At 39.6% G+C, this 19,285-nt stretch overlaps 1 protein-coding gene across 2 annotated transcripts in view; it reads left to right on the forward strand.

The window, feature by feature from the left end:
* Positions 1-19,285, forward strand: part of LOC121387618 — a 29,086-nt gene that overhangs the window by 4,723 nt on the left and 5,078 nt on the right. For both annotated transcript variants that reach the window (XR_005959844.1, XM_041518787.1), the window contains exons 2-5: positions 5,585-5,962; positions 6,884-7,015; positions 9,476-9,553; positions 10,713-10,831. Coding sequence is in view for 1 of the 2 variants with exons in the window: in XM_041518787.1 (XP_041374721.1) it covers positions 5,585-5,962; positions 6,884-7,015; positions 9,476-9,553; positions 10,713-10,831 (707 nt within the window). In the remaining variant the exon portion in view is untranslated. The remainder of the gene's footprint in view (positions 1-5,584; positions 5,963-6,883; positions 7,016-9,475; positions 9,554-10,712; positions 10,832-19,285) is intronic.

Below are 19,285 nucleotides of genomic sequence, written 5' to 3' on the forward strand. Positions count from 1 at the left end.
GTGTGATACGTTTTTGATATGACGCGGATAGCGACTATAGCCAATTTAATGCTATCCAACTGAGGATTGTCCCTTTAAAATGGAGTGTGATACGTTTTTGATATGACGTGGAAAGCGAGTATAGCCAATTTAATGATATCCAACTGAGGATTGTCCCTTTAAAATGGAGTGTGATACGTTTTTGATATGACGTGGATAGCGACTATAGCCAATTTAATGCTATCGAACTGAGGATTGTCCCTTTAAAATGGAGTGTGATACGTTTTTGATATGACGTGGATAGCGACTATAGCCAATTTAATGATATCCAACTGAGGATTGTCCCTTTAAAATGGAGTGTGATACGTTTTTGATATGACGCGGAAAGCGAGTATAGCCAATTTAATGATATCCAACTGAGAAAATTAATGTTGGTACCGGTGTAGCAGCCCAAAATATACCCCCACCCCCACCCCCCGCCAAACTATACCCGGTGTTAAAGTGGGCTAGCCTGTTTTATACCCCTAACCCTAACCCTCATTTTTTATTACTAACCTATATACAAAATAAATAAATAAATAATAATAAACGCTTTAAAAGAAAAGCAACTACTGTTTTCATAAAAGAGATGTATACTCTGGGCTAGCCTGTTTTATACCCCGGGGTATATTCTGGGATAGTCCAGTTTATAAACCGGGTATAATTTGGAGGGGGTATATTTTCGGCTATTACACCGGTCGTCTATTCAAAATCGTTAAATAATAATACCAAATATTGCGAAACTGCAGCTTTAAAAGTGCAGGTTTATTTTACATCAGAGAACGATCCTTTAAGATGGCGAGACGAGATTACATCTTTAAAGGGACATTCCTGAGTTTGCTGCATTGTAAGATGTTTCCGACCAATAACATATTTCTACGATTAAACTTACATATTAAATATATTTTCTTGTTTATAACATCAGTGTCTGTATATTCAATGTGTTTCTGGTCGTCTTAATATTTGTAAGAAGCCCAAACTGGATTTTGTTTTCAAATAATTTCGTACGTACAAAAAAATTTATTTTAGGAAATAAAATGAAATTTGACCTAGTACACAGAAATAGAAAGATTTATTTTATATAAAAATTGCAAATATGAAATGTTTAATAAACAATGGGCTCCATGGGCTAATTTATTTAATGATAACGATTAAATGAAATATATGATGTTAGCTTAAGTTTGTTCTTGTCTATGGCTTGTTTGGAGATAGCGGAAAACAAGAAAAATAAACATACACTTCACGTATATAACCTTATCTCGTCTTCTACCTCTTTCTCCGCTTTCTTATCCTCTCTCTTCCCTTTATAATATCCCAGATTAAACCAATTACATGTATGTATATTTACTACTCTTGTATCCACTTACATTGATGCCTTTTTGCATATATGTATGTATGTGTGAATCTATGTATGTACATATGTGTATGTATCGGAGGACATCCGGGTACGTGTGTACGTATTTGTTTGTGTATGGATATGTGTGTTGTATATTTATTATATGTATAGCAGTGATTTGGGGCTCCCATCCCTGACACTGCTATGTTTGTGATCTAGGACTAAAAAAATAAATAAATAAAAAATAAAAATAATAAATAAAAAAAGATGGCGAGACGAGATTACATCTTTAAAGGGACATTCCTGAGTTTGCTGCATTGTAAGATGTTTCCGACCAATAACATATTTCTACAATTAAGCTTACATATTAAACATATTTTCTTGTTTATAATGTCAGTGTCCGTATATTCAATGTGTTTCTGGTTGTCTTAATATTTGTAAGAAACCCAAACTGGATTTTGTTTTTAGGAAATATATTTTAGGAAATAAAATGAAATTTGACCTAGTACAAATATTAGAACGATCAGAAACACGTTTAATATAAAGCCACTAATATATTATGCAGAAAAATATACTTGATATGTAATTACAATCGTTAAAAAGTCTCTGTTAGTCGATAACATCTTAAAAATTGCAGCAAACTCAGGAATGTCCCTTGGGTCGTGTAAATATTCCTATACGGCCCTACACGCCTAGACCAACAAGTTAACATGGGAAATATCGGGGGGTTTTAAATTTGCTTTTGGATAAATAGATCTGCTACTCAAATGTAAGAGAATTTTTTTTTGTTTAACGACACCACTAGAGCACATTGATATATTAATCATCGGTTATTGGATGTCAAACATTTGGTAATTTTGACATACAGTTTTAGAAAGGAAACTTGCTACAGTTTTCTATTAGTAGCAAGGGATTTTTTATATGCACCATTCCAAAAACAGGATAGGACATACCATGGTCTTTGATATACCAGTCGTGGTGCACTGGCTGAAACGAGAAATAGCCCAATGGGTCCACCGACAGGGACCGATCCCAGACGAACCGCGCATCAAGTGAGCGCTTTACCACTGGGCTACGAAGAAAGGAAATGTTTTATTTAACAACGCACTTAACACATTTTATTTACGGTTATATAACGTCGGACATATGGTCAAGGACCACACAGATACTGAGGGAGGAAACCCTCTGTCGCCACTTTATGGGCTACTCTTTTCGATTAGCAGCAAAGGATCTTTTATATGCACCATCCCACAGACAGGATATCACGGCCTTTGATATACCAGTCGTGGTGCATTGGCTGGAGTGAGAAATAGCCCAACGGGGATCGATCCTGAGAGAGAGAGAGAGAGAGAGAGAGAGAGAGAGAGAGAGAGAGAGAGACAGAGACAGAGCAGACGATTTCTACAAAGGCATTCCCGTTACTTCGTGTTTATTTTTATTATTTATTTCATTTATTTATTTGTGATTTTATTATTTGAAATGAAGGTATTTTCTTCATATAATCTCTTGGCGGTAATTTTTTTAGACAATATTTCTACATGTTAATCGATATTAGTACCACAGATATTAACACTATAACTCTTTACCTTTAAATTAACGGTAATCCTACTCTTTTGGATATATAAAAGAAAATGGATGTTAAAGTACGCCGCACGACGTGTTTCCAGCACAACAGCAACTATTCAAATCATATTCTAGGAATTTACTGGCTAGCTGAAATAATATTTCATGATACCAAGTGCAGTCACGTATATAAAGCCTCGATCACATTGTCAAGGATCAGGACGCCGGGTTAGCCACGGATACGACCCGGCATTATTCGTGACAATCCGTTGTGGTCCGTATTAAACTGCACCGATCCGTTGCGGACCCATAGCCCCCCCCCCCCCCCCCCCCCGGCCCGTTGTCAACTAACCCCTATCCTTAATAATCCTCGATTTATCCGTCAAAAACCGTAGTTAAACCGTGGTGCATTCGTAGGGGACCGCGGATAGATCACTATCCGGAGTCATCCGTGAGGTTTTCATCCGTCGTGGATCCGGCCAGACGATCCTTGACAGTGTGATCGGGGCTTAACTAATGACAAGCATGGCAGTATATACTGAGCTATTTAAGTTGTGTACACTTCGAAATTTGAATCGGTCAGATGCTATTTGGTATATTGCCTCGCAAGTATAGAGAGAAAACACAGGTGCCCATTATTACGTTTTAGATTATCAACCATGATCTTCCAATTGAAACGGGCAGATGGAAAAATGTACCATTACAAAAATAGAATATGTCCATTGTGTAATAAAGGGGAAGGAAAGGGAGGGAATTGGATGGGGGGGGGGGGGGAAGAGACACATAGTTACGGTTTCGTAACGAACAATGTCGACTTAGCTGAACAGAAGCCATATTAATATATGTCAAAATGAGCGCTATGCTATGATATTTAAGGGATAAGGCTGCTGCTCCAACTCTGAATGACGAATTATATGGTGTATACTACCAAATCAAATCCCATAGACGACAATAGTAACATGTGTGGCTAAAACTCCTACCTGCAGCGTATCAATCGATATAAACGCCACGGATATAGATACTACCACCCTCACTCTTAAAGTGAATCAGAAAAAATTGGAGGTCAAGCTGCTCATTTCTGAGATAACGGGTAGCGTCTATGACTACCCTAGTTCCGCACAAAATTCGAGTACTTCTTTTTACAGGTACCCCATACATGTATCAAGCACAAGGCAACTTGACACAGTGGTACTAGATGAAATACAATTGCATACATTTTCTGACTAGATATATATTTTTTTTTTATATAACCAACACTCACATTTATCACCAATCACAGGACTTGTAGTCTTCACTTCTCTATAAAAAAAATCGATACATATCGAACTTTGACCCAGCCGGAAGTTATTTGGTTTAGTACTACCTATAGGGACTTTTCTTCAGGAGTCTGTTACCATCGTAACATGTTTATGACTAACGCATCCTTATTGACGACTAAAATTACACACTAAAGACATTTTCCTGTTTACTGTATCTGTATAAACATGTTTGTTGTTGTCCAAACCCAAACCAGATTTTATTTTCCACCAATTTCGTAAACAATATATGTAACATAGAAAATGAACAATGACTACTACTAACCCGCAAACAGATTGGATACACAGACACTGGTATTCTAACAAAGAAAATAACACTAGCACACGACCGCAAACAGATTGGATACACAGACTCTGGTATTCTAACCAAGAACATAACACTAGCACACGACCGCAAACAGGTTGGATACACAGACTCTGGTATTCTAACCAAGAACATAACACTAGCACACGACCGCAAACAGGTTGGATACACAGACTCTGGTATTCTAACCAAGAACATAACACTAGCACACGACCGCAAACAGGTTGGATACACAGACTCTGGTATTCTAACCAAGAACATAACACTAGCACACGACCGCAAACAGGTTGGATACACAGACTCTGGTATTCTAACCAAGAACATAACACTAGCACACGACCGCAAACAGGTTGAATACACAGACTCTGGTATTCTAACCAAGAACATAACACTAGCACACGACCGCAAACAGGTTGGATACACAGACTCTGGTATTCTAACCAAGAACATAACACTAGCACACGCAAACAGACGCAAGACTCTGGTATTCTAACCAAGAACATAACACTAGCACACGACCGCAAACAGGTTGGATACACAGACTCTGGTATTCTAACCAAGAACATAACACTAGCACACGACCGCAAACAGGTTGGATACACAGACTCTGGTATTCTAACCAAGAACATAACACTAGCACACGACCGCAAACAGATTGAATACACAGACTCTGGTATTCTAACCAAGAACATAACACTAGCACACGACCGCAAACAGGTTGGATACACAGACTCTGGTATTCTAACCAAGAAAATGTATTTAATTGAATTTTAGTCTCTCTCTGTGGGGAAACATCTTACAATGGCTGTAGACCCAGGATAGTCCTTTTAATATATAGTTGTCCAGTTGCTGGCATCAGTCAATCAATCAGCTATTTGACTCATGCTTACATCTACTGAAGGTTCAAGCACAACTGTCTTGGGCACAGCCTCCGATATTCCCCGGTGGGTGTATTCATAACAGGGTTGCTGGAGTGTTCCGACTTCTGTGAATAAGTGCATAAATGTTCAAAACGGTTGCATAATTTTCGTTTCGTGTTTTCATCAGACGAACAGGTGGAGTTCAAAGAATGTTACGGAACCAGCGTCGGATTCGCCATTTCCGGTAATCTGTCCGACCACTACCAGGCTCTGCGACGTCACTTTCATGGCTGCACGTTCGTCAACGGCAACCTCGAGATCACCAACCTCGTTTCCATGGAGATACATTACGACCTTGACTTTTTGAAGGACATAGAGATCGTCACCGGATATGTTCTCATCGGGTTGGTGACAGAAGTGGATACGATCTCACTTCCCAAGCTGATTCTGATTCGAGCAGACAGCACGTTTGCCGTTCTCGGGTCAGAGTATGGCCTTGTGGTGACCTTGACCTCTCGCAATGAGACCAGTGGATTGCGAACCTTGCATATGCCAGCATTGAAAGGTAAGGTCCGTGTTACACGGTATTTACAAGCAGAACTTGTTAGCTTCGATTTTTCGCCAAGTGTTCTCTGGCCCCATTTGATACCATTTATTTTTACAGCGAAATGTTACCTATGAAAACAAACAAAAGCGAGTTATAGTCCGTCCGATCTTCCTACAGAATGTTTGGGGTTTTTTGGTAAATAATTTCAGTTTGGTTTGAGATAAGAAGGAAAATAATAATAATAATAATAATAATAATAATAATAAATAAACAACTATTTCTGTGTGCAGTTTAGAAAACAATCGGCTCGGAAATAACTTTAACTTGTAGTAAATTGCATAGTATGAAAAAATGCCTTCCGTATGGGAAGGGATATAGATATATCTTTAAACAATAAGCTCTTACGTAATCTTTAAAACAGGTTTCAGAAAAAATAAAATGTATTTTCCAAATTACATTTATTTACGGTGCCAGAACATGCTGAGTTAACTTGTCACCTCCTGGATAGGAATCGGTACACGTGGAGTTAATTCCTGTGGACGGTTGGAATTGAATGTGGAACTTCAGGGCCGTAGCTAGCAAGGGGGGCATTTGTCCCCCTCCCCCTCCCCCGAAAAAATCCGTAAAGCATTATAGAAACTTAAAAAAATTCTCTTCTTAACTGTTTAAGGAGTTTTAGACTATTAACTACTCAGTTGCCCCCCCCCCCCCCCAAACAAAAAATCCTAGCTACGGCCCTGAAGTTGTATATCACTGTGTAGCATCCAGTCAGACGTCTTTAAATTGACCTGTAGTAATATTGAAAGACTCACAAAGACTCATTTAACCCTGACTTAACAATGTTGAGAAGTCTCGCCAAGCTGTCGTTAAATGGCCGCCATGCATAGTATCAGAGGTGCTCTTGTTAAGCTTTTAAACTCATTTTTGTTCTATTTTTAGAAATTTCTCGCGGACAAGTTCTGTTCCTAGAAAATCCACTACTGTGTCACGTGGACACGATCGACTGGGATCACATGACACCGAACCGAGAAAATGTTTTACACATGATAAAACAAGGTCATTCTAAGAACTGTAAGTATATTCATACATATTACATATACATATCGCAGGGGCGTAGGCTGAGGGGTTCGGGGTTCACACACACACACACACACCCGTTGAAGCAAATGGTCTGCTTTCAGAACTAAAATATACAGGTTTATACATATGGAGTTTCTGGTGGTGCAAAAACAGAATAGAAAAAGGGTCCACTTGGGTTCATATTCGAAACCCCCCCCCCCCCCCCCCAGGTCTAGATCATGCTACGCCCCTGTATCGGGTTATTAAACAAAACAGCACAGCTAGTGCACCACGACTGGTATATCAAAGGCCGTGGGATGGTGCATATCCCTTGCTGCTAATCGAAAAGAATAGCCCATGAAGTGGCGACAGCGGGTTTCCTCTCTCAATATCTGTATGGTCCTTAACCATATGTCTGACGCCATATAACCGTAATTAAAATGTGTTGAGTGTGTCGTTAAATAAAACATTTCTTTCTTTTTTCTTTTAAACAAAACAGTCTCACTTTAGCTGGAAATGTTGCAGAACAAAACATTAATATTTTGCATCAAACCAACTTTGTTATATTGTGTATTGGTGATGAACTTTTCACTATGATCTTTTCACTTTTAAAAATCACACAGGTTGCAACACGTACTGCTAAAACATGCTATACCAATGAGAGCCTACTAAACGTATACGTGTACTGCCAATGATGGCCGATTGTTGCAAGATTTTCTTGTCACCCAGGCCGTAATTCCTTTTCTAGGATAAAAATCCTCACTTCTGTTTTTCCTTCAAGTGTTATTTTTATCCCCATTGTTCCGAAATTTTCAGTTTTTTTTTATTGGTTTAAAATGTTTTGACATCATGTTTTGTGCCATGCGCCATTTCAAAATTAAGACATATACCACAACGAAAGTTATACCATCAATACACAACACAATAAATTGGTTATGTATACAATTTCACTGTTCCGGCTATTCGACTTTTAAAAACAACTTGAAATATATACATACATATATACTTACAATCACGACAGGTGCATATTGCTATTGGAGGCTAGCTTTTCTGTTGTCGCCTTTTGGGATTCATCTTTCCTTTATATCATTACATCACCTCCTTTGTTGCAAGCGACTGGAGCGTGAACGCACCAGAAGTCATTTAGTGGCTAATTGGGGCGCTTAGCGCTATGCAAATCAAGGGCAGATAAGTATGTTTCTAATAGAGGCAGTAGACTATAGGAAGGGGGCTATAGTGTTACTTCCTTCCCCATTGCTGATCTTTTTCATGCACTGTCAGTGTAAACTGACGGTTCAATATATTTTGGTGGACCGACGAGGAAAGATGTATTTGGTAGACGAAATCTAATGGAATAATTTCGGATTCACCCAGGACTTACTTTGAAATATTTACAAGATGTTTAAACATACTTAGCTGTGATACGTATATTTGTGCACAGTTCCTAAAGTCTCTTTACACTGTGCTTATAACTTAATTTTAGAATTTTTATAATGATCTTGGTCATCAATCCATTTATATATTTACCATTGTTTCACATCCAGTAGCTGATATATATATATATATTGCTGGGATATTGTTAAACATTCATTTATTCGCGACAGATGTTTGTCTTCTGTGATCAATGAATGATAGATTTTTTACTGTCCTTATTTCTTCCTTCTGAAATGCATTTGTTTCTTGTTCTGTTTGTTCTTAAACTTGTCTAACTCCACTTCCCTGTCCTTGTCACTGTTGCAATAGGGGTGGGACATAGCCCAGTGGTACAGCGTTCACTCGATGCACGGTCGGTTTGGGATCGATCCCGTGCACCACGACTGGTATATCAAAGGCTGTGGTATGTACTATCCTGTCTGTGGGATGGTGCATATAAAAGATCCCTTGCTGCTAATCGGAAAGAGTAGCCTATGAAGTGGCGACAGCGGGTTTCCTATCTCAATATCTGTGTGGTCCTTACCGGCCTCGGTGGCATCATGGTAGGCCATCGGTCTACAGGTTGGTAGGTACTGGGTTCGGATCCCAGTCGAAGCATGGGATCTTTAATCCAGATACCGACTCCAAACCCTGAGTGACTCCTCCGCAAGGCTCAATGGGTAGGTGTAAACCACTTGCACCGACCAGTGATCCATAACTGGTTCAACAAAGGCCATGGTTTGTGCTATCCTGCCTGTGGGAAGCGCAAATAAAAGATCCCTTGCTGCTAATCGGAAGAGTAGCCCATATAGTGGCGACAGCGGGTTTCCTCTCAAAATCTGTGTGGTCCTTATCCATATGTCTGACGCCATATAACCGTAAATAAAATGTGTTGAGTGCATCGTTAAATAAAACATTTCTTTCTTTCTTTCTGTGTGGTCCTTAACCATATGTCTGACGTCATATAACCGTAAATAAAAATGTGTTGAGCGTTGTTAAATAAAACATTTCTTTCTTTCTTTCTGTTGCAATACTACGAACTGTTCTGTGTGTTTACAGGTGAGCCGTGTTCGTCACACTGTCTTGCTAAAAACGTCAGTCGATGTTGGGGACCCGAAGACAATCTTTGCCAACAAGGTATAATCATAAGCGTACAAGATGGGGGCAGTATGTCTGTATGTGTGTGTGTGTGTGTGTGTCTGTGTACGTGTGTGTGTGTGTGTATGTGTGTGTCTGTGTGTGTGTGTCTGTGTGGGTGTGTGTATGTGTGTGTGTGTGTGTGTGTGTGTGCATGTGAGTGTATGTGTAGGGGGGCACCCCCACAGCCGTGCTGGAGCAAAACCTCAAATTCGGGCAGAAATAATATTCAAAACCTCATATTCGGGCAAAATGTGCTAATCTGACACCTTTTTACCATGTATTTCCATCATTCTACCCTGAAAATTAGTTGTATGCATAAGGTAGTCATGCACCAAATAGTCCATGGGTCAGACCCTGAAATTTAACGAACTGATTTCACCTATGCGGCAAAGTCTCGTGGTGTTTTTTGACATAGCCCTATGTCTGTAGTTAATAAATTAGTATGATAGTGCAATGTCATTTTATCGCCAATATCGCTTTGTAAAATGAGGCCCAGGTGTCAATTGTCAATCGTGTGATGGTTGTGGTTGTGATGGTGGTTGTGGAGAGGGAACATAAACATACAAATACATGTAATTAGTGTAATTTCGGCAGAACACGTGTACTTTTAAGACAGTATAATTTTTACATATAGATTAACATTAATACATCAGTGTAATTTTTTATAGAGAGAGGCATGTGTACTTTTAAGAGTGTAATTTCTGCACCAAGGAATATCCATCTTTAAAGACATACACAGAAGAATGTGTGCCTTTAAGACATCAATATAATTTCTAGACAGAGGAATGTACTTTTTGTAAAGACAATGTAATTTGTACTGAAAGGAATATGTACCTTTAACACAATGTAATTTGTACTGCAAGGAATATGTACCTTTAACACAACGTAATTTGTACTGAAAGGAATATGTACCTTTAACACAATGTAATTTGTACTGCAAGGAATATGTACCTTTAACACAATGTAATTTGTACTGAAATGAACATGTACCTTTAAGAAAATGTAAATTTTTACTCAAAAGCTCATATACCATTAATATGTTAGTGTAATTTCTTTGGAAAGGAATATGTGTACCTTTGAAACAAACTCATTTCTTCACATTGAACAAGTACCTTCAAGTCAGTTTTTAACCATTTTTTTATATATATTTTTTCAGTGAACAGCATGCATTGTACATCCATGTGTCTGAACCACTGTTTTGACACAGGCGTATTCGGTTGCTGTCACCCGGAGTGTGCTGTGGGTTGCACTGGTCCCCTGGATACAGACTGTCATGTATGTCCCACTAAACGGCTGGTCGGCTCTTTCTTATAATCTTTGTCATCATGTAATAGAGATATGATTTGGAACTTTTGGAATTTTGTATTACATTTTTTTCAGATTTAACATTAGACAGTATTTACAAATTAATAAATTATCTCCTACTAACAAAATACACATTAAATAACGGAGATCTACAGGTAGATAGGCCTCTTGTTCAATTCACTGTTTTGGGGTTGGAGGTAATGCATACATGTATGTGAACGGGTGGCTTTATACAAACCTCTGTGACTACCAGTGCTGAGAACACCTCATTTCTTTATTCTATAACTCACAAATACTATTTCAGAATCTCCCATGAATTCTTTCAAAACTCCCCCATTATATATCAGAACGTTCTTATCACTAGTATTTTTATTTTAGAACTTCATTACCTTTTCATAAAGTGCCTGTTACTTTTTAAATCACAAAACATCATAATTTTATGTCTACAGTTGTCAGTCATATGTTTAAAAATACTACATGTTGGTTATCTATTTCACAATGTATGGCGCAGGATATGGACAAAATAAAGTAATTTATGCATGCTGTGAACTGCATCATTTGTACTGTTTGTAATTATAATAATAGTTTTTTTAATAATAAATTTATGTTTATGTGCAAAACTAGGCTACAATTAAAATTTAATTAAAAAAAAAAAATCGTTATAATTGCAGTAAGTTCGAAATAATTTTCGTTTATCTTTATTGTGATCCATTGTTCTCCCCGTTAATATATATATATATATATATATATATATATATATATAGATATATATATATATATATATATATATATATATATATATATATATATATATATATATATATATATATATATAGATATATATATATATAGTGGATAAATAAGTTATTGGTAACAGCATTGCATATCATTTTTTTCTTTTGCGACGTGCATTGTCTGCTCTGGTCTTCCTTTGAAAACAACCTCTGTTTTTTTCCTGTCTTTTTTTCAACATGCTACAATAAGTAATGCTGAAGAAATGCCATTTTATTGCGAAAAAAACAACTAGTTGTGTTTTGGTGGCTTTTTGGGGTGTTATTTTTGCATTTTATTCCTTTTTTTCAGACTTTATCAGAATCCTCTTTCACTTAGTTGTTAGCAATATCTCATTTGTCGAAAAGCTTAATACATGTATATGTACAATGACATTTCTATAAGAAAATATTCTAGAACTAGTTTCAGGACTTCCTATTACTCCCCCTGCGTGTGCTGTTCCTCATTATCGTGATGTAGGGTGGAGACATTATCATGGGGTTCCGACGTCATATAACCGTAAATAAAATGTGTTGAGTGCGTCGTTAAATAAAACATCTCCTTCCTTCCTTATTACAGGACTCACAATTACTTAGTTTCAGGACTTCCTATTACTCCCCCTGCGTGTGCTGTTCCTCATTATCGTGATGTAGGGTGGAGACATTATCATGGGGTTCCTTGAGAGTGGCGAATACAGCACATCTTTGCTATCTCATTTTAAGACTAGTTCTAGAAGCATCTGTGATAAATGTGATAATGATTTCAATTTTATTTTATTTATTTTTTAAATTGGGGGGGGGGGGGGGGGGGGAAGAGGGGGCTATGTTGATAATTTGGTGCAATATTGGTTTGTTTACCATAGTTCCAAACATTGATAATTTCATGATCTGACCATAACGTTTATTTGAGTCTTTTTTCATATTTAATATTAATATACTTCATTGTGTCTTTCATAAACATGACTCTTTCATAGCTGTCTCCCAGGACTTCTAGAATTTTTATAAAAATCCACTAGCCGTGGGATCAGTGATTAAAAAAAATTACTAGCCACTATTAAAAATTCACTAGCCCTACTTTACTTTAAATTAATACAATTTCACTGAATAATAGTAATAATCAGATATGTCACCCAAAGAGGGAGATAGAGCTTAAAAACACTAAGATTGGGGGGTTGGGGTGGGGGCAGTATATTCATATTTACAAAATAGACTTAACTGCAACATTTGAAGAAAAAGATTCCACTAGTCGTAGTTATTTACTAGCCCAACATTGAATATCACTAGCCATGGGAGTGGGGCTACCATAATCTAGAAGCCCTGTCTAGCATGGCAATAGTAGTTATTTACTAGCCCAACATTGAATATCACTAGCCTTGGGAGTGGGGCTACCATAATCTAGAAGCCCTGTCTGGCATGGCAATAGTAGTTATTTACTAGCCCAACACTGAATATCACTAGCCTTGGGAGTGGGGCTACCATAATCTAGAAGCCCTGTCTGTCATGGCAATAGTAGTTATTTACTAGCCCAACATTGAATATCACTAGCCATGGGAGTGGGGCTACCACAATCTAGAAGCCCTGTCTGGCATGGCAATAGTAGTTATTTACTAGCCCAACATTGAATATCACTAGCCATGGGAGTGGGGCTACCATAATCTAGAAGCCCTGTCTGGCATGGCAATAGTAGTTATTTACTAGCCCAACATTGAATATCACTAGCCATGGGAGTGGGGCTACCATAATCTAGAAGCCCTGTCTGGCATGGCAATAGTAGTTATTTACTAGCCCAACATTGAATATCACTAGCCATGGGAGTGGGGCTACCATAATCTAGAAGCCCTGTCTGGCATGGCAATAGTAGTTATAATATACTAGCCCAACATTGAATATCACTAGCCATGGGAGTGGGGCTACCATAATCTAGAAGCCCTGTCTGGCATGGCAATAGTAGTTATAATATACTAGCCCAACATTGAATATCACTAGCCATGGGAGTGGGGCTACCATAATCTAGAAGCCCTGTCTGGCATGGCAATAGTAGTTATAATATACTAGCCCAACATTGAATATCACTAGCCATGGGAGTGGGGCTACCATAATCTAGAAGCCCTGTCTGGCATGGCAATAGTAGTTATAATATACTAGCCCAACATTGAATATCACTAGCCATGGGAGTGGGGCTACCATAATCTAGAAGCCCTGTCTGGCATGGCAATAGTAGTTATAATATACTAGCCCAACATTGAATATCACTAGCCATGGGAGTGGGGCTACCATAATCTAGAAGCCCTGTCTGGCATGGCAATAGTAGTTATAATATACTAGCCCAACATTGAATATCACTAGCCATGGGAGTGGGGCTACCATAATCTAGAAGCCCTGTCTGGCATGGCAATAGTAGTTATAATATACTAGCCCAACATTGAATATCACTAGCCATGGGAGTGGGGCTACCATAATCTAGAAGCCCTGTCTGGCATGGCAATAGTAGTTATAATATACTAGCCCAACATTGAATATCACTAGCCATGGGAGTGGGGCTACCATAATCTAGAAGCCCTGTCTGGCATGGCAATAGTAGTTATAATATACTAGCCCAACATTGAATATCACTAGCCATGGGAGTGGGGCTACCATAATCTAGAAGCCCTGTCTGGCATGGCAATAGTAGTTATAATATACTAGCCCAACATTGAATATCACTAGCCATGGGAGTGGGGCTACCATAATCTAGAAGCCCTGTCTGGCATGGCAATAGTAGTTATAATATACTAGCCCAACATTGAATATCACTAGCCATGGGAGTGGGGCTACCATAATCTAGAAGCCCTGTCTGGCATGGCAATAGTAGTTATAAGCCCAACATATACTAGCCCAACATTGAATATCACTAGCCATGGGAGTGGGGCTACCATAATCTAGAAGCCCTGTCTGGCATGGCAATAGTAGTTATAATATACTAGCCCAACATTGAATATCACTAGCCATGGGAGTGGGGCTACCATAATCTAGAAGCCCTGTCTGGCATGGCAATAGTAGTTATAATATACTAGCCCAACATTGAATATCACTAGCCATGGGAGTGGGGCTACCATAATCTAGAAGCCCTGTCTGGCATGGCAATAGTAGTTATTTACTAGCCCAACATTGAATATCACTAGCCATGGGAGTGGGGCTACCATAATCTAGAAGCCCTGTCTGGCATGGCAATAGTAGTTATAGCCCAACATACTAGCCCAACATTGAATATCACTAGCCATGGGAGTGGGGCTACCATAATCTAGAAGCCCTGTCTGGCATGGCAATAGTAGTTATAATATACTAGCCCAACATTGAATATCACTAGCCATGGGAGTGGGGCTACCATAATCTAGAAGCCCTGTCTGGCATGGCAATAGTAGTTATAATATACTAGCCCAACATTGAATATCACTAGCCATGGGAGTGGGGCTACCATAATCTAGAAGCCCTGTCTGGCATGGCAATAGTAGTTATTTACTAGCCCAACATTGAATATCACTAGCCATGGGAGTGGGGCTACCATAATCTAGAAGCCCTGTCTGGCATGGCAATAGTAGTTATAATATACTAGCCCAACATTGAATATCACTAGCCATGGGAGTGGGGCTACCATAATCTAGAAGCCCTGTCTGGCATGGCAATAGTAGTTATAATATACTAGCCCAACATTGAATATCACTAGCCATGGGAGTGGGGCTACCATAATCTAGAAGCCCTGTCTGGCATGGCAATAGTAGTTATAATATACTAGCCCAACATTGAATATCACTAGCCATGGGAGTGGGGCTACCATAATCTAGAAGCCCTGTCTGGCATGGCAATAGTAGTTATAATATACTAGCCCAACATTGAATATCACTAGCCATGGGAGTGGGGCTACCATAATCTAGAAGCCCTGTCTGGCATGGCAATAGTAGTTATAATATACTAGCCCAACATTGAATATCACTAGCCATGGGAGTGGGGCTACCATAATCTAGAAGCCCTGTCTGGCATGGCAATAGTAGTTATAATATACTAGCCCAACATTGAATATCACTAGCCATGGGAGTGGGGCTACCATAATCTAGAAGCCCTGTCTGGCATGGCAATAGTAGTTATAATATACTAGCCCAACATTGAATATCACTAGCCATGGGAGTGGGGCTACCATAATCTAGAAGCCCTGTCTGGCATGGCAATAGTAGTTATAATATACTAGCCCAACATTGAATATCACTAGCCATGGGAGTGGGGCTACCATAATCTAGAAGCCCTGTCTGGCATGGCAATAGTAGTTATAATATACTAGCCCAACATTGAATATCACTAGCCATGGGAGTGGGGCTACCATAATCTAGAAGCCCTGTCTGGCATGGCAATAGTAGTTATAATATACTAGCCCAACATTGAATATCACTAGCCATGGGAGTGGGGCTACCATAATCTAGAAGCCCTGTCTGGCATGGCAATAGTAGTTATAATATACTAGCCCAACATTGAATATCACTAGCCATGGGAGTGGGGCTACCATAATCTAGAAGCCCTGTCTGGCATGGCAATAGTAGTTATAATATACTAGCCCAACATTGAATATCACTAGCCATGGGAGTGGGGCTACCATAATCTAGAAGCCCTGTCTGGCATGGCAATAGTAGTTATAATATACTAGCCCAACATTGAATATCACTAGCCATGGGAGTGGGGCTACCATAATCTAGAAGCCCTGTCTGGCATGGCAATAGTAGTTATAATATACTAGCCCAACATTGAATATCACTAGCCATGGGAGTGGGGCTACCATAATCTAGAAGCCCTGTCTGGCATGGCAATAGTAGTTATAATATACTAGCCCAACATTGAATATCACTAGCCATGGGAGTGGGGCTACCATAATCTAGAAGCCCTGTCTGGCATGGCAATAGTAGTTATAATATACTAGCCCAACATTGAATATCACTAGCCATGGGAGTGGGGCTACCATAATCTAGAAGCCCTGTCTGGCATGGCAATAGTAGTTATAATATACTAGCCCAACATTGAATATCACTAGCCATGGGAGTGGGGCTACCATAATCTAGAAGCCCTGTCTGGCATGGCAATAGTAGTTATAATATACTAGCCCAACATTGAATATCACTAGCCATGGGAGTGGGGCTACCATAATCTAGAAGCCCTGTCTGGCATGGCAATAGTAGTTATAATATACTAGCCCAACATTGAATATCACTAGCCATGGGAGTGGGGCTACCATAATCTAGAAGCCCTGTCTGGCATGGCAATAGTAGTTATAATATACTAGCCCAACATTGAATATCACTAGCCATGGGAGTGGGGCTACCATAATCTAGAAGCCCTGTCTGGCATGGCAATAGTAGTTATAATATACTAGCCCAACATTGAATATCACTAGCCATGGGAGTGGGGCTACCATAATCTAGAAGCCCTGTCTGGCATGGCAATAGTAGTTATAATATACTAGCCCAACATTGAATATCACTAGCCATGGGAGTGGGGCTACCATAATCTAGAAGCCCTGTCTGGCATGGCAATAGTAGTTATAATATACTAGCCCAACATTGAATATCACTAGCCATGGGAGTGGGGCTACCATAATCTAGAAGCCCTGTCTGGCATGGCAATAGTAGTTATAATATACTAGCCCAACATTGAATATCACTAGCCATGGGAGTGGGGCTACCATAATCTAGAAGCCCTGTCTGGCATGGCAATAGTAGTTATAATATACTAGCCCAACATTGAATATCACTAGCCATGGGAGTGGGGCTACCATAATCTAGAAGCCCTGTCTGGCATGGCAATAGTAGTTATAATATACTAGCCCAACATTGAATATCACTAGCCATGGGAGTGGGGCTACCATAATCTAGAAGCCCTGTCTGGCATGGCAATAGTAGTTATAATATACTAGCCCAACATTGAATATCACTAGCCATGGGAGTGGGGCTACCATAATCTAGAAGCCCTGTCTGGCATGGCAATAGTAGTTATAATATACTAGCCCAACATTGAATATCACTAGCCATGGGAGTGGGGCTACCATAATCTAGAAGCCCTGTCTGGCATGGCAATAGTAGTTATAATATACTAGCCCAACATTGAATATCACTAGCCATGGGAGTGGGGCTACCATAATCTAGAAGCCCTGTCTGGCATGGCAATAGTAGTTATAATATATACTAGCCCAACATTGAATATCACTAGCCATGGGAGTGGGGCTACCATAATCTAGAAGCCCTGTCTGGCATGGCAATAGTAGTTATAATATACTAGCCCAACATTGAATATCACTAGCCATGGGAGTGGGGCTACCATAATCTAGAAGCCCTGTCTGGCATGGCAATAGTAGTTATAATATACTAGCCCAACATTGAATATCACTAGCCATGGGAGTGGGGCTACCATAATCTAGAAGCCCTGTCTGGCATGGCAATAGTAGTTATAATATACTAGCCCAACATTGAATATCACTAGCCATGGGAGTGGGGCTACCATAATCTAGAAGCCCTGTCTGGCATGGCAATAGTAGTTATAATATACTAGCCCAACATTGAAATATCACTAGCCATGGGAGTGGGGCTACCATAATCTAGAAGCCCTGTCTGGCATGGCAATAGTAGTTATAATATACTAGCCCAACATTGAATATCACTAGCCATGGGAGTGGGGCTACCATAATCTAGAAGCCCTGTCTGGCATGGCAATAGTAGTTATAATATACTAGCCCAACATTGAATATCACTAGCCATGGGAGTGGGGCTACCATAATCTAGAAGCCCTGTCTGGCATGGCAATAGTAGTTATAATATACTAGCCCAACATTGAATATCACTAGCCATGGGAGTGGGGCTACCATAATCTAGAAGCCCTGTCTGGCATGGCAATAGTAGTTATAATATACTAGCCCAACATTGAATATCACTAGCCATGGGAGTGGGGCTACCATAATCTAGAAGCCCTGTCTGGCATGGCAATAGTAGTTATAATATACTAGCCCAACATTGAATATCACTAGCCATGGGAGTGGGGCTACCATAATCTAGAAGCCCTGTCTGGCATGGCAATAGTAGTTATAATATACTAGCCCAACATTGAATATCACTAGCCATGGGAGTGGGGCTACCATAATCTAGAAGCCCTGTCTGGCATGGCAATAGTAGTTATAATATACTAGCCCAACATTGAATATCACTAGCCATGGGAGTGGGGCTACCATAATCTAGAAGCCCTGTCTGGCATGGCAATAGTAGTTATAATATACTAGCCCAACATTGAATATCACTAGCCATGGGAGTGGGGCTACCATAATCTAGAAGCCCTGTCTGGCATGGCAATAGTAGTTATTTACTAGCCCAACATTGAATATCACTAGCCATGGGAGTGGGGCTACCATAATCTAGAAGCCCTGTCTGGCATGGCAATAGTAGTTATAATATACTAGCCCAACATTGAATATCACTAGCCATGGGAGTGGGGCTACCATAATCTAGAAGCCCTGTCTGGCATGGCAATAGTAGTTATAATATACTAGCCCAACATTGAATATCACTAGCCATGGGAGTGGGGCTACCATAATCTAGAAGCCCTGTCTGGCATGGCAATAGTAGTTATAATATACTAGCCCAACATTGAA

Source organism: Gigantopelta aegis, chromosome 13 (assembly GCF_016097555.1).
Source record: "Gigantopelta aegis isolate Gae_Host chromosome 13, Gae_host_genome, whole genome shotgun sequence".
Classification (NCBI taxonomy): Eukaryota; Metazoa; Mollusca; class Gastropoda; order Neomphalida; family Peltospiridae; genus Gigantopelta; species Gigantopelta aegis.